At 45.1% G+C, this 18,139-nt stretch overlaps 1 protein-coding gene across 2 annotated transcripts; it reads left to right on the forward strand.

The window, feature by feature from the left end:
• Positions 1–802: 802 nt before the first annotated feature.
• On the forward strand, positions 803–18,098 carry LOC117732476 (hexokinase-1-like). Of its 2 annotated transcripts, XM_034535457.1 has the most exons (14): positions 803–1,608; positions 3,883–4,045; positions 7,767–7,915; positions 9,904–10,023; positions 10,115–10,210; positions 10,943–11,042; positions 11,159–11,342; positions 11,855–12,010; positions 12,108–12,341; positions 13,253–13,557; positions 15,025–15,173; positions 15,257–15,376; positions 17,287–17,495; positions 17,535–18,098. In XM_034535457.1, exons 1-14 carry the CDS (start codon positions 1,546–1,548, stop codon positions 18,013–18,015), a joined length of 2,529 nt encoding a protein of 842 aa, XP_034391348.1. In that variant the 5' UTR covers positions 803–1,545; the 3' UTR covers positions 18,016–18,098. The 2 variants fall into 2 exon arrangements, with proteins under 2 accessions (XP_034391348.1, XP_034391340.1); XM_034535449.1 differs by having other exon boundaries at positions 17,287–18,098.
• Positions 18,099–18,139: the final 41 nt, after the last annotated feature.

Below are 18,139 nucleotides of genomic sequence, written 5' to 3' on the forward strand. Positions count from 1 at the left end.
GTTCAAACCTTTTTAAACTGAGGGCCATAAACATGAAACTATAAGACCACACGGTCGTGTTTGTGTTTGATCCACTTCATACACCAGCTGACAGTGAAGATATGAAGCAACCTGTCAGGAGGGAGAGAGCTGTGCAGTGTGTCTGAGAGGGGAGGGAGGGGGGAGGGAGGAGGGAGGGAGGGAGAGAGGAGGGAGGGAGGGAGGGAGGGAGAGAGCTGTGCAGTGTGTCTGAGAGGGGAGGGAGGGAGGAGGGAGGAGGGAGGGAGGGAGAGAGGGAGAGAGGAGGGAGGGGAGAGGGAAGAGGAGAGGAGAGGAGAGGGAAGAGGAGAGAGGGGAGAGGGGAGGGAGGGAGGAGGGAGGAGGGAGAGAAGAGGGAGGAGGGAGGGAGGGAGGAGGGAGAGAAGAGGGAGGAGGGAGGAGGGAGAGAAGAGGGAGGAGGGAGAGAAGAGGGAGGGAGAGAAGATGGAGGGGAGGGGAGGGAGAGATGAGGGAGAGAAGAGGGAGGGAGGAGGGAGGGGAGAGGGAAGAGGAGAGGAGAGGGAAGAGGAGAGAGGGGAGAGAGAGGGGAGGAGGGAGGGGAGAGAGAGGGGAGGAGGGAGGGGAGAGAGGAGGGAGAGAAGAGGGAGGGAGGGAGAAAAGAAGGAGGGGAGGGAGAGATGAGGGAGAGAAGAGGGAGGGAGGAGGGAGGGGAGAGAGAGGGGAGAGAAGATGGAGGGGAGGGGAGGGAGAGATGAGGGAGAGAAGAGGGAGAGAAGAGGGAGGGGAGAGAGAGGGGAGATAGAGGGGAGATAGAGGGGAGGGAGGGGAGAGGGTGAGGAGAGAGGGTGGGGTGAGAGGTGAAGGAGGGTGCAGAGGGTGCTGCAGCAGACCAGGAGCGGCCTCTCTCTCTCTATCTGATGACCTTCAGCCGCGTAGCTGCGTGTGATGCAGCCGGATGAGGGCGATGACATCACCGCGCTCTGCACGTAGGCCTCTGCTGGCTGCCATGGCAACGCGGGAGACATGCCGGCGGGTGGGGGGGAGAGAGAGAGAGAGAGAGAGGCAGGGAGGTGCAGTGCAGGCAGCTTCCTCATTCACAGTCCTCCCCCTCCTCCTCCTGCTGTAGGAGAAGCCCCCCCCCCTCCCACACACACCCCTTCCTCTCATCCCCTCCCCGGCTCAGCCAATCGGGCCCTCCGGTGGGGGCGGGGCATAGCGGAGCCACCATTCCAGTGCGCAGAGCCGCTGCATCTCCACCGGAGCCAACAGGGAGCCAGCAGCTCAGAGGGAGGAGACGCGGCCGGACCCAGCCTCTCCGTGCGCGTGTTTGTGAGCGTGTGTGTGTGTGTGTGTGTGTGTGTGTGTGTGTCATCTGCAAGTGCGCTCCTATTGCAGACTAGCAGGCACGGCCTGCCCCCCCCTCTACCCGTCCTCTCTTTTTAACCTTGCCTCGCCTTGGTGGCTCAGCTCCTTCCTCCGCTTCACGACGACGACAGGGATCCTCGTGGGGGGGAACCGGCCTCCGTTCACTCTCTCACCGCCTCCGCAGCGCCGACAGCCGGCAGGATGATAGCGGCTCAGCTCCTCGCCTACTACTTCACCGAGTTGAAGGATGACCAACTCAAGAAGGTGAGTGACAACGCTGCGGAGAGCTTGTGTGCGTAACGGAGGGGGGGGGGCATCGGTGGCGGAGAGCTTGTGTGCGTAACGGGGGGGCCCACGGTGGCATGTCAGTGCGCTGAGCCTGCGGGGCGTATCGGGCCGGGGGAGGAGGGAGGATTCATCGGTATAGAGGAAGTGGTGGAGGAGGAGGAGGAGGAGGAGGAGGGGGAGGAGGAGGAGGAGGCGCAGGAGGAGGAGGAGGAGGAGGAGGAGGCCGTGGTATGGATCTGATGGTGCTTCGGTTGGCTCAGGGGTTAGACATGGATGTCCTTGAGGAAGTGGGCCGTGGCCCGTGATGGTGGCGATGTGCCGTCGTTAAGGAGAGAGTTTCCGGAGCGTCGGTTGCCAGGGTGCCTGAAGCAGACAGGTGTCTGTGGGGGGTGGGGGGCTCCCTGGTTCTCTCATTCCTCTCTGGGGGGGGGGGGGGGGGGAAAAAAACGCAGCAGGAAACCTGATCTGGAATGCAGCCTCAGACATATGGGGGGGGGGGGGTTATGATGTTATGATGTTATGCATGATGGCACAGTGCAGTAGATGCACGTGTCTTTGCAGTAGGTTAATAGGTTAATTACAACACGTGTGCAGCAGCCAAAATGACAACAAAAATAAGTGTAATAATAGTCATAATAGCGTCATAATAATAAAGTTATATAATAATAATAATATTATAATAATAAAAAACACACAGCTCTTTATTTAAAAGCAGAAATATATTTTTACCATCAGATTTATATATAATATATTTATATATAATCTGATGGCTAAATATAACCTGGTTTACGTATAGTATATATATATATAGTCCACTATATGTATAATTGATATAGCTTTAATTAAATGGTGTAAGAAGAAGATGCAGACTTGTTGCTGTCTCGGCGCACAGACTCACGATGGCCGACAGGAAGAAAGACAGGAATACAAACATTAAAAAATATATAAAAATAGAAGTGATCTGTTCATTGAAGCCGTCGCATTAGTGGATTTGGAGAAGCTCGTGAAAGTGATGCCGCACGGAGGAGCCTGGAAACAAGCGCGTGGATTGTGTTTCACGGTGCTTTGTCGTGGCCGATTGGCACGAGCTGTGTCATTACGCAACAATAACAGTGACGGGGCAAATCCCCCCCCCCCAACACTCGCTCATTAATAAGATGCTTTAACTGGAATTAAACTGCACGGTGTTGCTATTAGAAACAAACAGACTATTCTGTTTATTTATTGCACTTTTATAAAAGTCACCGTGTGTCATAAAACATATTGAACATACTGCAGTAAATGCTCTACGTATCCGGGTGCAGGTTCCTTCTCACAATACGTGGTCCTTTGGATCAATCTATTGACTTTCTAACACGGCCGCCGGAGCAAACATGCCTCTCATGCAATTAGTTAAAGAGCAGCTAAACCCCCCCAACCTGGAAACCAATGTATGTGGGGTAATTAGTGGTGTTGTTGATGGATTCAGGTCCAAATCTGGACATTTTTTAGTGCAAAGTAATAGAATATTGTGGTATGGATATGCATTGCGACGACCTTCTACTGGTTGAAACCCGGGCAATTGCAATTTAAATGTCGCTAATAGCTGATCTGGAGGCAGCTTTCCTCACCAAGCAACACCCCCCGTGCTATAAAAACCAACGTCTTCCGACTCCTGGAGTTATACTCTCAGAATACTACAGAGTATCAGTGAAGAGTAGTCGTTACCTTTCAACTACACGTATCCCCCTTTCATGTAAACTCAAATACTCAGTTTATTCCGTATTGTGTCAACACAACGGGCCCTTTACTGCACCGTTAGCAAGAATCATCACAATAGTCGGCATGATAGCTATTAGCATTAGCGCTAGTGATTAGCATAAGCTAATTGGTAGGCTGTCATGGGAGGTTATGTAATGTCCGGCGGAAATGTAAAAAAGTAACGTTGACTAGCGGGTTCCTGTTTATGTTCTGTTACTGTGAAATCATGCTGGAGTTATCAAGCTAGCTAGCTAGCGAACTAGCCAGCCTCACTTCAGGCAAAACTGGCGTGTAGTTACTCTTTAAGTACGATGTTACACAATCTGAGGTGTACTTTTCAGGATACCTTGCAGTGCATTATGGTACTAAAACCACGAGGAAACACCAAAAGAAAGAAAAGGTGTATAAATGGCAGACTGTGTTCCTCTTGTCTGGGTTCATCCTCGTATCCCTTGCCTTTACTTCTATAACCTGAACCCTGGTCTGACAGCGATGTCCCTGCCTCCTCAGATCGACAAGTACCTGTACTCCATGCGTTTCTCGGACGACACGGTGAAGGACATCATGAACCGGTTCCGCCGGGACATGGAGAACGGGCTCGGCCGCGACACCGGCCCCACCGCCACCGTCAAGATGCTGCCCACCTTCGTCAGGGCCATCCCCGACGGATCAGGTGCGCTTCAAAAACAAAAGACACGGGTCATTGTGACAACTACAGGTGCCCATGTAGCCGTACAGTCGGGTTTTCTATGTGCCGCCGAAAAAGAACAAGAAACTTAACCCAGAGACGTACAATAAGACTTTTAGGGAACGGGGTCGAGGGCTGGAGACGCTTTGAAGGAGTGGCTTTAACACGCTTAGAGAAAACACTTTGCAATATTCAGCTGGATGTTAAATATTAGTTAAACATTGAATGACCTGCCATTCCATGACATCACTTCCTGGTGTCCCCTCGGCAGAAGGAGCCCATTGATTCATCAAACAAAGCTAGAAAGTACAAAAAGGATCATTAGAAACCATCATTACTGATATATTCATATATATATAAATGTTTATATACATATATATTTATATATATATTTAGATTTATTTACGTGTGTGTACACATATGTACATATATATGTTAATATGTGTATATATATGTATGTGTTTATGTACAGTATATATATATATATATATATACATAAACACATATTAATATATATTTATGTTTTGAGAAGATCTTTAAATTTCCACCACGTTGTGACCGTATTTATTTATATTTAATTAATATTAACCATAACAAAAGTCAGTATTCATACGGTCATAAAGCCGAAAAGTGTCCACAAAGTCACATTAAAGTGATCCCGTCCAGATGTTCAGCGCCTGATGCGTCCCGTCCGGCCTCCCTTGTGCTCTGGATCTGGACTCAGTGGACCAGTATTGTTTTAGGCCCCCGGGGGCCGAAGAGTTCAACCAGCCCGATCGGGGCTCTCTAACCATCTCAAAACATGCGGATTACGGCTCAAAGTGTGTTAAATCTGCAGTGTAATTTAATGTTAAAACGTAAGAATTCAGAAGTTAGAATATTCAGTTATAAGTCTTTAGGTCGTCAGAATGCAGCTTTAACACATGAAGCATAGACTTCTATACAACCAGAGGAGTCGCCCCCTGGTGGTCAGGAGAGAGAATGCAGCTTTACCACATGAAGCATAGACTTCTATACAACCAGAGGAGTCGCCCCCTGGTGGTCAGGAGAGAGAATGCAGCTTTAACACATGAAGCATAGACTTCTATACAACCAGAGGAGTCGCCCCCTGGTGGTCAGGAGAGAGAATGCAGCTTTAACACATGAAGCATAGACTTCTATACAACCAGAGGAGTCGCCCCCTGGTGGTCAGGAGAGAGAATGCAGCTTTAACACATGAAGACATTTTACTTTAATTATTATCATTATTTATTCATTGTAATTAATTATATATATACATATATATATTCATGTATATATTTATTAATTATATAATTGTAATTAATTATATATATATATTAATATAGTAAATAATTATATAATTGTAATTATATATATATATATATATAAATATAATTACAATTATGTAATTAATTAATTATAAATATACACAATACAAACATATGTGTGTATTGTTACAAACTAGTTTTAAAAATGATAGATAGACATTTATTTAAAGAATAACACAGCGAGCTTAAACAAGTGGACAGCAGCCAGTCAAGGGGACGACCTCTGTCTTCAGGTGTTGTCTCTCCATAGCAGCCTCCAGGCTCAGGTGTGGCTCATCAGCCTGAAAGACAAAACACAGAGCAAAGAGGACCCAGGCCCTAAAGGAAGGGAGGGGTCGCCACAGTATATATATATATATATATATATATATATATATATATATATATATATATATATATATGTGTACATACGTATATACATATATAACCATGTACATGTATGTATATGTACATAAGAGGTAACTGCTATATGTGTGTGTGTGTATCTATATATATATATATATAGATATACATGTATGTGTATACATATATAACCATGTACATTTACGTATATGTACATAAGAGGTAACTGCTATATGTGTGTGTATATATATATATATATATATATGTATGTACTGCTATGTGTGTATATATATATATATATATATATATATATATATATATATATAGCTATACATGTACGTGTATACATATATAACCATGTACATGTACGTATATGTACATGAGAGGTAACCGCTCGCTCTGATTGGCCCAGAGGTCAGAGCTCTTCACAGGAGATAAAAGTCTCTCTGCTGCCCATCAGCACGTCTCATGTCAGGCGTCTCATTCCAGAGATTAGTGAACGCCACATTGTGGTCGTGGCCGTTCTCCTGCGGCGCAGTAAAAAGGTCACGGGTCTGATTCCTGACACTCGATCCGCCTCGACCTCCATTGCGGATACGAATGATATTAGCAGAACCTGTTGTCCTGACGTCTGGGATCGTTTTTGAAGCAACAGCTGTTTGTTTGGTAAACAATAAAACGAGCTCTCTGATGTTCACGTGGAGGATCGCTTTACGTTTTGGTTTCCTGCCCGGAGGCCCGACTCGACCTCTGGTCGCATGCAAAGGTCGTTGGGGAGACTGAAGCGCACCTTTTAAAATAAGGTCTTTCTGTTTGTTTGTTTGTTTGTTTGTTTGTTTGCGTGTCCCCTCTTGTTTTCTTTTTTTTAAAGTCTCTCAAGGGTTCAGATTGCAGTCGATTCTATTGAGATAAGAAAATAACACAATTAAATACCCTCTTACCTGCTGCAGCCATCTAAATGCATTTTTTTGCACGTATATGTCTCTAGTAGAGAGACCTGTCAATCACCTTGGAGCCCCGCCCCTGAAGCACACCCTGCTTTATGGTCTGTTTGACTCTAAATGACCATAATTTACTAAATGAACATCACGCTGTATTGAAGAAGACTTGAAACTAGAGATTGAGACCAAAAACTAATGTTTACAATGTTTACTTAGGGAATAAATCAAGAGAGGTAGAGTCATTTATATAGACTTCTATACAACCAGAGGAGTCGCCCCCTGGTGGTCAGGAGAGAGAATGCAGCTTTAACACATGAAGCGTAGACTTCTATACAACTAGAGGAGTCGCCCCCTGGTGGTCAGGAGAGAGAATGCAGCTTTAACACATGAAGCATAGACTTCTATACAACCAGAGGAGTCGCCCCCTGGTGGTCAGAAGAGAGAATGCAGCTTTAACACATGAAGCATAGACTTCTATACAACCAGAGGAGTCGACCCCTGGTGGTCAGGAGAGAGAATGCAGCTTTAACACGTGAAGCATAGACTTCTATACAACCAGAGGAGTCGCCCCCTGGTGGTCAGAAGAGAGAATGCAGCTTTAACACATGAAGCATAGACTTCTATACAACCAGAGGAGTCGCCCCCTGGTGGTCAGGAGAGAGAATGCAGCTTTAACACATGAAGCATAGACTTCTATACAACCAGAGGAGTCGCCCCCTGGTGGTCAGGAGAGAGAATGCAGCTTTAACACATGAAGTATAGACTTCTATACAACCAGATGAGTCGCCCCCTGGTGGTCAGGAGAGAGAATGCAGCTTTAACACGTGAAGCATAGACTTCTATACAACCAGATGAGTCGCCCCCTGGTGGTCAGGAGAGAGAATGCAGCTTTAACACATGAAGCATGGACTTCTATACAACCAGAGGAGTCGCCCCCTGGTGGTCAGGAGAGAGAATGCAGCTTTAACACATGAAGCATAGACTTCTATACAACCAGAGGAGTCGCCCCCTGGTGGTCAGGAGAGAGAATGCAGCTTTAACACATGAATAACTTGAGTTAATTAAACCTGACGTCTCCCTGTGCTCGTGGGACAGAGAAGGGGGACTTCATCGCTCTGGATCTTGGGGGGTCCAACTTCAGGATCCTGCGCGTCAAAGTGACGCAGGACAAGAAGCAGCCGGTCCAGATGGAGAGCCAGGTCTACGAGACCCCCGATGACATCATCCACGGCAGCGGGTCACGGGTAAACACAAAATGTCTCTCTCTCTCTCTGTGTGTGTGTCTTCAGGCTTCAGGTTGTGTGTCTGCTTCAGGTTGTGTGTCTGCTTCAGGTTGTGAGTCTGCTTCAGGTTGTGTGTCTGCTTCAGGTTGTGTGTCTGCTTCAGGTTGTGTGTCTGCTTCATGTTGTGTGTCTGCTTCATGTTGTCTGTCTGCTTCAGGTTGTGTGTCTGCTTCAGGTTGTGTGTCTGCTTCAGCCTTCAGGTTGTGTGTCTGCTTCAGGTTGTGTGTCTGCTTCAGGTTGTGTGTCTGCTTCATGTTGTGTGTCTGCTTCAGGTTGTGTGTCTGCTTCATGTTGTCTGTCTGCTTCAGGTTGTGTGTCTGCTTCAGGTTGTGTGTCTGCTTCATGTTGTGTGTCTGCTTCATGTTGTCTGTCTGCTTCAGGTTGTGTGTCTGCTTCAGGTTGTGTGTCTGCTTCATGTTGTGTGTCTGCTTCAGGTTGTGTGTCTGCTTCAGCCTTCAGGTTGTGTGTCTGCTTCAGGTTGTGTGTCTGCTTCAGGTTGTGTGTCTGCTTCAGGTTGTGTGTCTGCTTCAGCCTTCATGTTGTGTGTCTGCTTCAGGTTGTGTGTCTGCTTCAGGTTGTGTGTCTGCTTCAGCCTTCAGGTTGTGTGTCTGCTTCAGGTTGTGTGTCTGCTTCAGCCTTCATGTTGTGTGTCTGCTTCAGGTTGTGTGTCTGCTTCATGTTGTGTGTCTGCTTCAGGTTGTGTGTCTGCTTCAGGTTGTGTGTCTGCTTCAGCCTTCAGGTTGTGTGTCTGCTTCATGTTGTGTGTCTGCTTCAGGTTGTGTGTGTGCTTCAGGTTGTGTGTCTGCTTCAGCCTTCAGGTTGTGTGTCTGCTTCAGGTTGTGTGTCTGCTTCATGTTGTGTGTCTGCTTCATGTTGTGTGTCTGCTTCAGTTTGTGTGTCTGCTTCAGGTTGTGTGTCTGCTTCAGGTTGTGTGTCTGCTTCAGCCTTCAGGTTGTGTGTCTGCTTCAGGTTGTGTGTCTGCTTCAGGTTGTGTGTCTGCTTCAGTTTGTGTGTCTGCTTCAGGTTGTGTGTCTGCTTCAGGTTGTCTGTCTGCTTCAGGTTGTGTGTCTGCTTCATGTTGTGTGTCTGCTTCAGGTTGTGTGTCTGCTTCATGTTGTGTGTCTGCTTCAGGTTGTGTGTCTGCTTCAGCCTTCAGGTTGTGTGTCTGCTTCATGTTGTGTGTCTGCTTCAGGTTGTGTGTCTGCTTCAGGTTGTGTGTCTGCTTCATGTTGTGTGTCTGCTTCAGGTTGTGTGTCTGCTTCAGTTTGTGTGTCTGCTTCAGGTTGTGTGTCTGCTTCAGGTTGTGTGTCTGCTTCAGCCTTCAGGTTGTGTGTCTGCTTCAGGTTGTGTGTCTGCTTCAGTTTGTGTGTCTGCTTCAGGTTGTGTGTCTGCTTCATGTTGTGTGTCTGCTTCATGTTGTGTGTCTGCTTCAGGTTGTGTGTCTGCTTCAGTTTGTGTGTCTGCTTCAGGTTGTGTGTCTGCTTCAGGTTGTGTGTCTGCTTCAGCCTTCAGGTTGTGTGTCTGCTTCAGGTTGTGTGTCTGCTTCAGTTTGTGTGTCTGCTTCATGTTGTGTGTCTGCTTCAGGTTGTGTGTCTGCTTCAGCCTTCAGGTTGTGTGTCTGCTTCAGGTTGTGTGTCTGCTTCATGTTGTGTGTCTGCTTCATGTTGTGTGTCTGCTTCAGGTTGTGTGTCTGCTTCAGCCTTCAGGTTGTGTGTCTGCTTCAGGTTGTGTGTCTGCTTCAGTTTGTGTGTCTGCTTCATGTTGTGTGTCTGCTTCAGGTTGTGTGTCTGCTTCAGCCTTCAGGTTGTGTGTCTGCTTCAGGTTGTGTGTCTGCTTCATGTTGTGTGTCTGCTTCATGTTGTGTGTCTGCTTCAGGTTGTGTGTCTGCTTCAGGTTGTGTGTCTGCTTCAGGTTGTGTGTCTGCTTCAGCCTCTCTTTTCCGCCTGCAGCTCTTCGCCCACGTCGCCGACTGCCTGGGCGACTTCATGGAGAAGCAGAAGATCAAGGACAAGAAGCTCCCCGTGGGGTTCACGTTCTCCTTCCCCTGTGCCCAGACCAAGCTGGACGAGGTACACGAGTCCGTTCATCAAGTGTATAAAACAAAGTGCATTGTGGGATATGTTGGACTATATATAAGTTAACGGTTTGGGGTCTCTGCAGGCGGTCTTGTTGACGTGGACGAAGAAGTTCAGAGCCAGCGGCGTTGAGGGCATGGACGTCGTGAACCTCCTGAACCGGGCCATCAAGAAACGAGGGGCGAGTTATTTTCTTTTATTATTAATGTCAATTATGGAGCGTGAGTGGAAAATGTCCACTGGGCTGAGTGGGGGGGCAGATGGTTAATCTATATATTACAATACACGTCACGAGTTATGGCTGATGAAAATAAAAACACTTTTTTTTCTTCCAGTTTTTCTTGCAAATTTACAAATTTTATCTCAGAGAATATCCAAGTTTTATAAAACCTTTATATTTAATTTTCATGAACACGACAATGGCCCCAATACATCGTCATATTTATGGTATACGTATGTTTTATACATATATTTATATATATATACACTGTATGTTTTTAAAACAGTCTACGTCTGTGGTTCCTCCGCAAAGAAAAACTATCTTTTCAGTTTTTCTTGCAAATTTACAACTTTAATCTCATTGAATATCAATAAAGTTTTATAAAACCTTTATATTTAATTTTTTTGAACACGACAATTTCAATTCAGTTTATTTTGTATCGCCCAATATCTCAAATTTGCCTCAGAGGGCTTTACAAATGGCCCCAATACATCGTCATATTTATGGTATACGTATGTTTTATATATATATATATATATATGTTTTTTATTTAATGCATTTCAAAATACACCCACCCTTTTTGCGAGTCTAGATGCAACACCTTTTAAAAGAGTCTACCTTTTCTTTTTCCTTCTTTGTTTTGAGTTCAACATAATCTTGTTGTTGTTGTTGTTGTTGTTGTTGTTTTCCCAGGACTACGAGGCCGACATCATGGCGGTGGTGAACGACACCGTCGGCACCATGATGACCTGCGGGTTTGACGATCAGCGCTGTGAAGTGGGCGTCATCATCGGTGAACACGTAGTTTTCACCATTAGCGCAGTTCTACACGTAGGGGGCGCCAAAGGCATTAGAACCATCAACCCCCCCTGCCCCCCCCCCACTGACAGTGAGGTCGTGTCCTTTCAGGGACGGGAACCAACGCCTGCTACATGGAGGAGCTCCGCCACATCGACCAGGTGGAGGGAGACGAGGGCCGGATGTGCATCAACACGGAGTGGGGCGCCTTCGGGGACGACGGCTCGCTGGAGGACATCCGCACCGAGTTCGACCGCGAGATCGACCGGGGCTCCATCAACCCGGGGAAGCAGCTGTAGGATTGTGGTTTATTAAGCTTTAATTAGTTGTTTTTTTTAAAAAGCCTGTGAGAAACGTCAACTTTCTATATATTACATATTATAAGAGTTGTTTGAGGAATTATAGTTATTTATCTCTAATGTCGTACACGCTTTGCGAATTAAGGATGAAAAGACACGTAGAATGAGGTCATTCTAGCACGCGACAGTTAATTTGCACGCAATTTAATCTTTAATACGTTTCATCTTCGACGGGAGAGCAGAGCGCTTGATTTCCTGAAACGCTTTATTCTAGAAAAAATAGTTTTTTTATGTCCTAAAGTGCAATTATAACATTCCTCCTTCAAAATAAAAGTCTATTCTAAAAAAAAAAAGACGTATCCCGCCTGAGCTCGGAGGAATGAATAGATTAGATTATACTGTATTCATCCCCAGAGGGCAGCAGCAAAACATTGTTTACAAATATACAATCAAATAAATTAGCAGGAGATTTAAATAATAAAAAATGAACAATGTCGCCTCCGCTCAGGTTTGAGAAGATGGCCAGCGGGATGTACATGGGGGAGCTGGTGCGACTCATCCTGGTCAAGATGGCCAAGGAGGGGCTTCTGTTCGAGGGCCGCATAACCCCCGAGCTCCTGACCAAAGGGAAGATCGAGACCAAGCACGTCTCCGCCATCGAGAAGTGAGGAACGCTCCACGGAAAGACGTGTATGTATATTTCGTACCCGGGGACGAGATCTTTCAATGACAAGTTTTTTTCTTTTTGATCGTCGTCGCAGGAGCAAAGAAGGGCTGAAGAAGTGCATGGAGATCCTGACCCGGCTCGGCGTGGAGCCCTCGGACGAGGACTGCCTGGCGGTGCAGCACGTGTGCACCATCGTGTCCTTCCGCTCCGCCAACCTGGTGGCCTCCACCCTGGGGGGCATCCTGGCTCGCCTCAAGGAGAGCAAAGGGGTGGCGCGCCTGCGCACCACCGTGGGCATCGACGGGTCGCTCTACAAGATGCACCCGCAGTGAGTCCTGCTCTCAACGCGGGGGTCAGGGGTCAGAGGTCAGGGGTCAGGAGGAGGGTCCTCTGAGGGAGATGGAGGATGAATTCCCATGAATGATGAGGAAAAACTGCAGATCACTTTTTTTTAAAGCTAAAATAGTAATTGAAGTTTTATATATATATATATATATATATATATATATATATATATATATATATATACATATATATAAAAAAAGTTTAAAAAAAATATATATAAAAAGTAAAACAATATTTTAAATATACATATGTATATATATACTGTGTGTGTATATATATATATATATATATTTACATGTGTATGTACAAATGTAATACAAGTAATTGCTTTGAACATCCGTTCCCATATTATGATAAATATCTTAATAAATAATAAGAAGAATATCTAGATTTACCCCGCTCTGTTTACTCCTGATGGTCCTCACGCAGTATAATAATAAAAATGATAATAATAAAAAGTAATGATAATAATAATAATGGGAAAAAGATGAATAAATAATAATGACAGTAATAATAATGGTAATATTAATAATAAAGATGAGAATAACTAATTATAATATAAATAATGATAATAATAATAATGATAATAATATAAATGGCAATAATAATAATAATGGCAAAAAGACTAATACATAATAATGACAGTAATAATAATGGTAATATTAATAATAAAGATGAGAATAACTAATTATAATAATATAAATAATGATAATAATAATAATGATAATAATAATATAAATGGCAATAATAATGGCAAAAAGACTAATACATAATAATGAAAGTAATAATAATAATGGTCATATTAATAATAAAGATGGGAATAACAACGTAAATAAATATATATAAAATAAAGAAGCATGAAAGGAGGTGTCGAGCTCTGCTGCCCTCCCACAGATACGCCCGCCGCCTGCACAAGACGGTGCGCCGCCTGGTCCCGGACTCCGACGTCCGCTTCCTGCTGTCGGAGAGCGGGAGCGCCAAAGGCGCCGCCATGGTGACGGCCGTGGCGTACCGCCTGACGGAGCAGGCGCGCCAGATTCAGCAGACGATGGCCGAGTTCCGGCTCGGCGAGGCGCAGCTGCTGGAGGTGAAGAAGCGCATGAGGCAGGAGATCGAACGAGGCCTCAAGAAGAACTCCCACCAGGAGGCCACGGTCAAGATGCTGCCCACCTTCGTCCGGAGGACGCCCGACGGAACAGGTGACGAGTAGAGATGGACATTTTTATGGTTTGTGTGTATGTACATGAATGTATATATATATGTGTATGTGTGTATATATATATATATATATATATATATATATATATATATATATATATACACGTTCATGTGTACTGTATATACATATATACATGTATGGATATACATGTATATATGTATGTGGGTGGGTGTGTATATATATGTATGTATATATATATATATATATATATATATACACATGTTCATGTGTACTGTATATACATATATGTATATATATATGTATGGACATTTTTATGGTTTGTGTGTATGTACATGTATGTATATATATGTATATATATACATATGGACATTTTTATGGTTTGTGTGTATGTACATGAATGTATATATATATGTGTATGTGTATATATATATATACACGTTCATGTGTACTGTATATACATATATATATGTATATATATATATATATATATACATATGGACATTTTTATGGTTTGTGTGTATGTACATGTATGTATATATATATATATGTGTGTATATATATATATATATATACACGTTCATGTGTACTGTATATAAATATATATATATATGTATGGATATACATGTATATATGTATGTGGGTGGGTGTGTATATATATGTATGTATGTATATATATATATATATATATATATATATATATATATATATATACACATGTTCATGTGTACTGTATATACATATATGTATATATATATGTATGGACATTTTTATGGTTTGTGTGTATGTACATGTATGTATATATATATATATACATATGGACATTTTTATGGTTTGTGTGTATGTACATGTATGTATATATATATATATATACATATGGACATTTTTATGGTTTGTGTGTATGTACATGAATGTATATATATATGTGTATGTGTATATATATATATACACGTTCATGTGTACTGTATATACATATATATATATATATATACATATGGACATTTTTATGGTTTGTGTGTATGTACATGTATGTATATATATATATATGTGTGTATATATATATATATATATACACGTTCATGTGTACTGTATATACATATATATATATATGTATGGATATATATGTATATATGTATGTGTGTGGGTGTGTATATATATATATACACATATATGTATATATGTATATATATATATACATATATGTATATATATGTGTGTGTGTGTATATATATATATATATATATATATATACACACGTTCATGTGTACTGTATATACATATATATATATGTATGTATATATATGTATATGTGTGTGGGTGTGTATATATGTATATATGTATATATATATATATACATACATATGTGTATATATATATACATGTATATATACATGTATTTTAGAGTCGACCGGTTTTAAGTTACGGCGTCGGTTCTCACCCCCGACATTTACCTTTTTATTTGTTTAAACCGCCTCTCTTTACGACACAGAGAACGGGGATTTCCTCGCTCTGGACCTCGGGGGGACGAACTTCCGAGTGCTTCTGGTGAAGATTCGCAGCGGGAAGAAGCGATCGGTGGAGATGCACAACAAAATCTACGCCATCCCCGTAGAAGTCATGCAGGGCACCGGAGAAGAGGTAACGACGTCAGTGAATGCGACAGACCCCCCCGGACGCTCACGTTTCTCTATTAACTCCATCATCCTCTATGGTCTCTGCAGCTCTTCGACCACATCGTGCACTGCATCTCCGACTTCCTGGACTACATGGGGATGAAAAGCGCCCGCCTGCCGCTGGGCTTCACCTTCTCCTTCCCCTGCCATCAGACCAGCTTGGACGCAGTACGTTCTCTCAGCGGTCATCTCAAGTTTCCCTAGGGAGGCACCGGAGAGGTGGAGCTACGCAGAAAGATAGATAACCCGTCGCTTAGCCCCGCCCCCCCCCCCCCACAATGCTAGTCTGTCAAGCCGTTGTTACCATGGAGCCCACGCTGCATGAATATTGTCTAACGCTTGGAAACAAAGATAGAGGAACACCCCTCGTCTCAAAGCTCCTCCCTCATCTTAAATCTCCTCCCTCATCTTAAAGCTCCTTCCTCATCTTAAAGCTCCTCCCTCGTCCCAAAGCTCCGCCCTCGTCTCAAAGCTCCTCCCTCATCTTAAAGCTCCTTCCTCGTCTCAAAGCTCCGCCCTAGTCCCAAAGCTCCTCCCTCATCGTAAAGCTCCTCCCTCATCTTAAAGCTCCTTCCTCGTCTCAAAGCTCCTCCCTCGTCTTAAAGCTCCTCCCTCATCTTAAAGCTCCTTCCTCGTCCCAAAGCTCCTCCCTCATCGTAAAGCTCCTCCCTCGTCCCAAAGCTCCTCCCTCATCTTAAAGCTCCGCCCTCGTCCCAAAGCTCCTCTCTCGTCTTAAAGCTCCTCCCTCATCTTAAAGCTCCTTCCTCGTCCCAAAGCTCCTCCCTCATCTTAAAGCTCCTTCCTCGTCCCAAAGCTCCTCCCTCATCTTAAAGCTCCTCCCTCATCTTAAAGCTCCTTCCTCGTCTCAAAGCTCCTCCCTCGTCTTAAAGCTCCTCCCTCATCTTAAAGCTCCTTCCTCGTCCCAAAGCTCCTCCCTCATCGTAAAGCTCCTCCCTCGTCCCAAAGCTCCTCCCTCATCTTAAAGCTCCGCCCTCGTCCCAAAGCTCCTCTCTCGTCTTAAAGCTCCTCCCTCATCTTAAAGCTCCTTCCTCGTCCCAAAGCTCCTCCCTCATCTTAAAGCTCCTTCCTCGTCCCAAAGCTCCTCCCTCATCTTAAAGCTCCTCCCTCATCTTAAAGCTCCTTCCTCGTCTCAAAGCTCCTCCCTCGTCTTAAAGCTCCTCCCTCATCTTAAAGCTCCTTCCTCGTCCCAAAGCTCCTCCCTCATCGTAAAGCTCCTCCCTCGTCCCAAAGCTCCTCCCTCATCTTAAAGCTCCGCCCTCGTCCCAAAGCTCCTCCCTCATCTTAAAGCTCCTTCCTCGTCCCAAAGCTCCTCCCTCATCTTAAAGCTCCTTCCTCGTCCCAAAGCTCCTCCCTCATCTTAAAGCTCCTCCCTCATCTTAAAGCTCCTTCCTCGTCCCACATCGTAAAGCTCCTCCCTCGTCCCAAAGCTCCTCCCTCATCTTAAAGCTCCTTCCTCGTCTCAAAGCTCCGCCCTCGTCCCAAAGCTTCTCTCTCATCTTAAAGCTCCTCCCTCGTCCCAAAGCTCCGCCCTCGTCTCTAAGCTCGTCCCTCATCTTAAAGCTCCTTCCTCGTCTCAAAGCTCCTCCCTCGTCCCAAAGCTCCGCCCTCGTCTCTAAGCTCCTCCCTCATCTTAAAGCTCCGCCCTCATCTCAAAGCTCCGCCCTCGTCCCAAAGCTCCGCCCTCGTCTCAAAGCTCCTCCTTCGTCATAGTTTTTCCTTAGAACAGGCTAATCAATAAAAGATAATCACTTAGATCATCGTTTAGCTATGAAAGAAATCTAAAGATGTTGGAACCTCTTGTATTGAAGAATATTTGTTTACATAAAATAAGAATAAGAATAAAAAAATGCAGATTATTTTCTTAACTAATTGTCTTTTTCTCACAATTTAATCTAAAAGAACTGATAAGAGTATTAAAAGTATAGTTCAGCACACACAAGGATATATTAAGAGTTGTCAGAAGGCTGCTCCAACCTCTCACCTTTGTTGTTGTTGTTGTTGTCAGATCCAAACAGCATTTGTTAGACGTTCCCCAGTAAGTGCCGTGTGCTCCGCAGGGCATCCTCGTGACCTGGACCAAAGGATTCAAGGCCACAGACTGCGAGGGGGAGAACGTGGTGGAGCTTCTTCGGGAAGCCATCAAGAGGAAAGAGGTAACGGCAAAACAGGAAGTACTTCCTCTCGCTCTCGAAGGAAATATGACTTGTTTACTCGCAGACGGGATCACCTTCTGGTCCGTCTCCTGGATGGGTCCTGGGCCCATGTGGTTCTGGTCCGTCTCCTGGATGGGTCCTGGGCCCACGTGGTTCTGGTCCGTCTCCTGGATGGGTCCTGGGCCCACGTGGTTCTGGTCCGTCTCCTGGATGGGTCCTGGGCCCACGTGGTTCTGGTCCGTCTCCTGGATGGGTCCTGGGCCCACGTGGTTCTGGTCCGTCTCCTGGATGGATCCTGGGCCCATGTGGTTGGATGCGTCCTGGGCCCACGTGGTTCTGGTCCGTCTCCTTGATGCGTCCTGGGCCCACGTGGTTCTGGTCCGTCTCCTTGATGCGTCCTGGGCCCACGTGGTTCTGGTCCGTCTCCTTGATGCGTCCTGGGCCCACGTGGTTCTGGTCCGTCTCCTTGATGCGTCCTGGGCCCACGTGGTTCTGGTCCGTCTCCTGGATGCGTCCTGGGCCCACGTGGTTCTGGTCCGTCTCCTGGATGCGTCCTATATAAAGTTCCCCCGTCCTCACTCTGAGTTTCTGATCTCGATCTCACCCTTCTTGTCTAGATGGCGTGCTCAGTAAGTATTAAGTGCCCGTCAATCATTAACCGAGAAGGGGAACCGGACCCGAGTGTGGTCGTGGTTGTTAAAGCATGTCGTAACGCCTGGAAACCCGACGTTGAGACACTGGGGGGGGGGGGTCTGCA

Source organism: Cyclopterus lumpus, chromosome 1, assembly GCF_009769545.1.
Source record: "Cyclopterus lumpus isolate fCycLum1 chromosome 1, fCycLum1.pri, whole genome shotgun sequence".
Taxonomy (NCBI): Eukaryota; Metazoa; Chordata; class Actinopteri; order Perciformes; family Cyclopteridae; genus Cyclopterus; species Cyclopterus lumpus.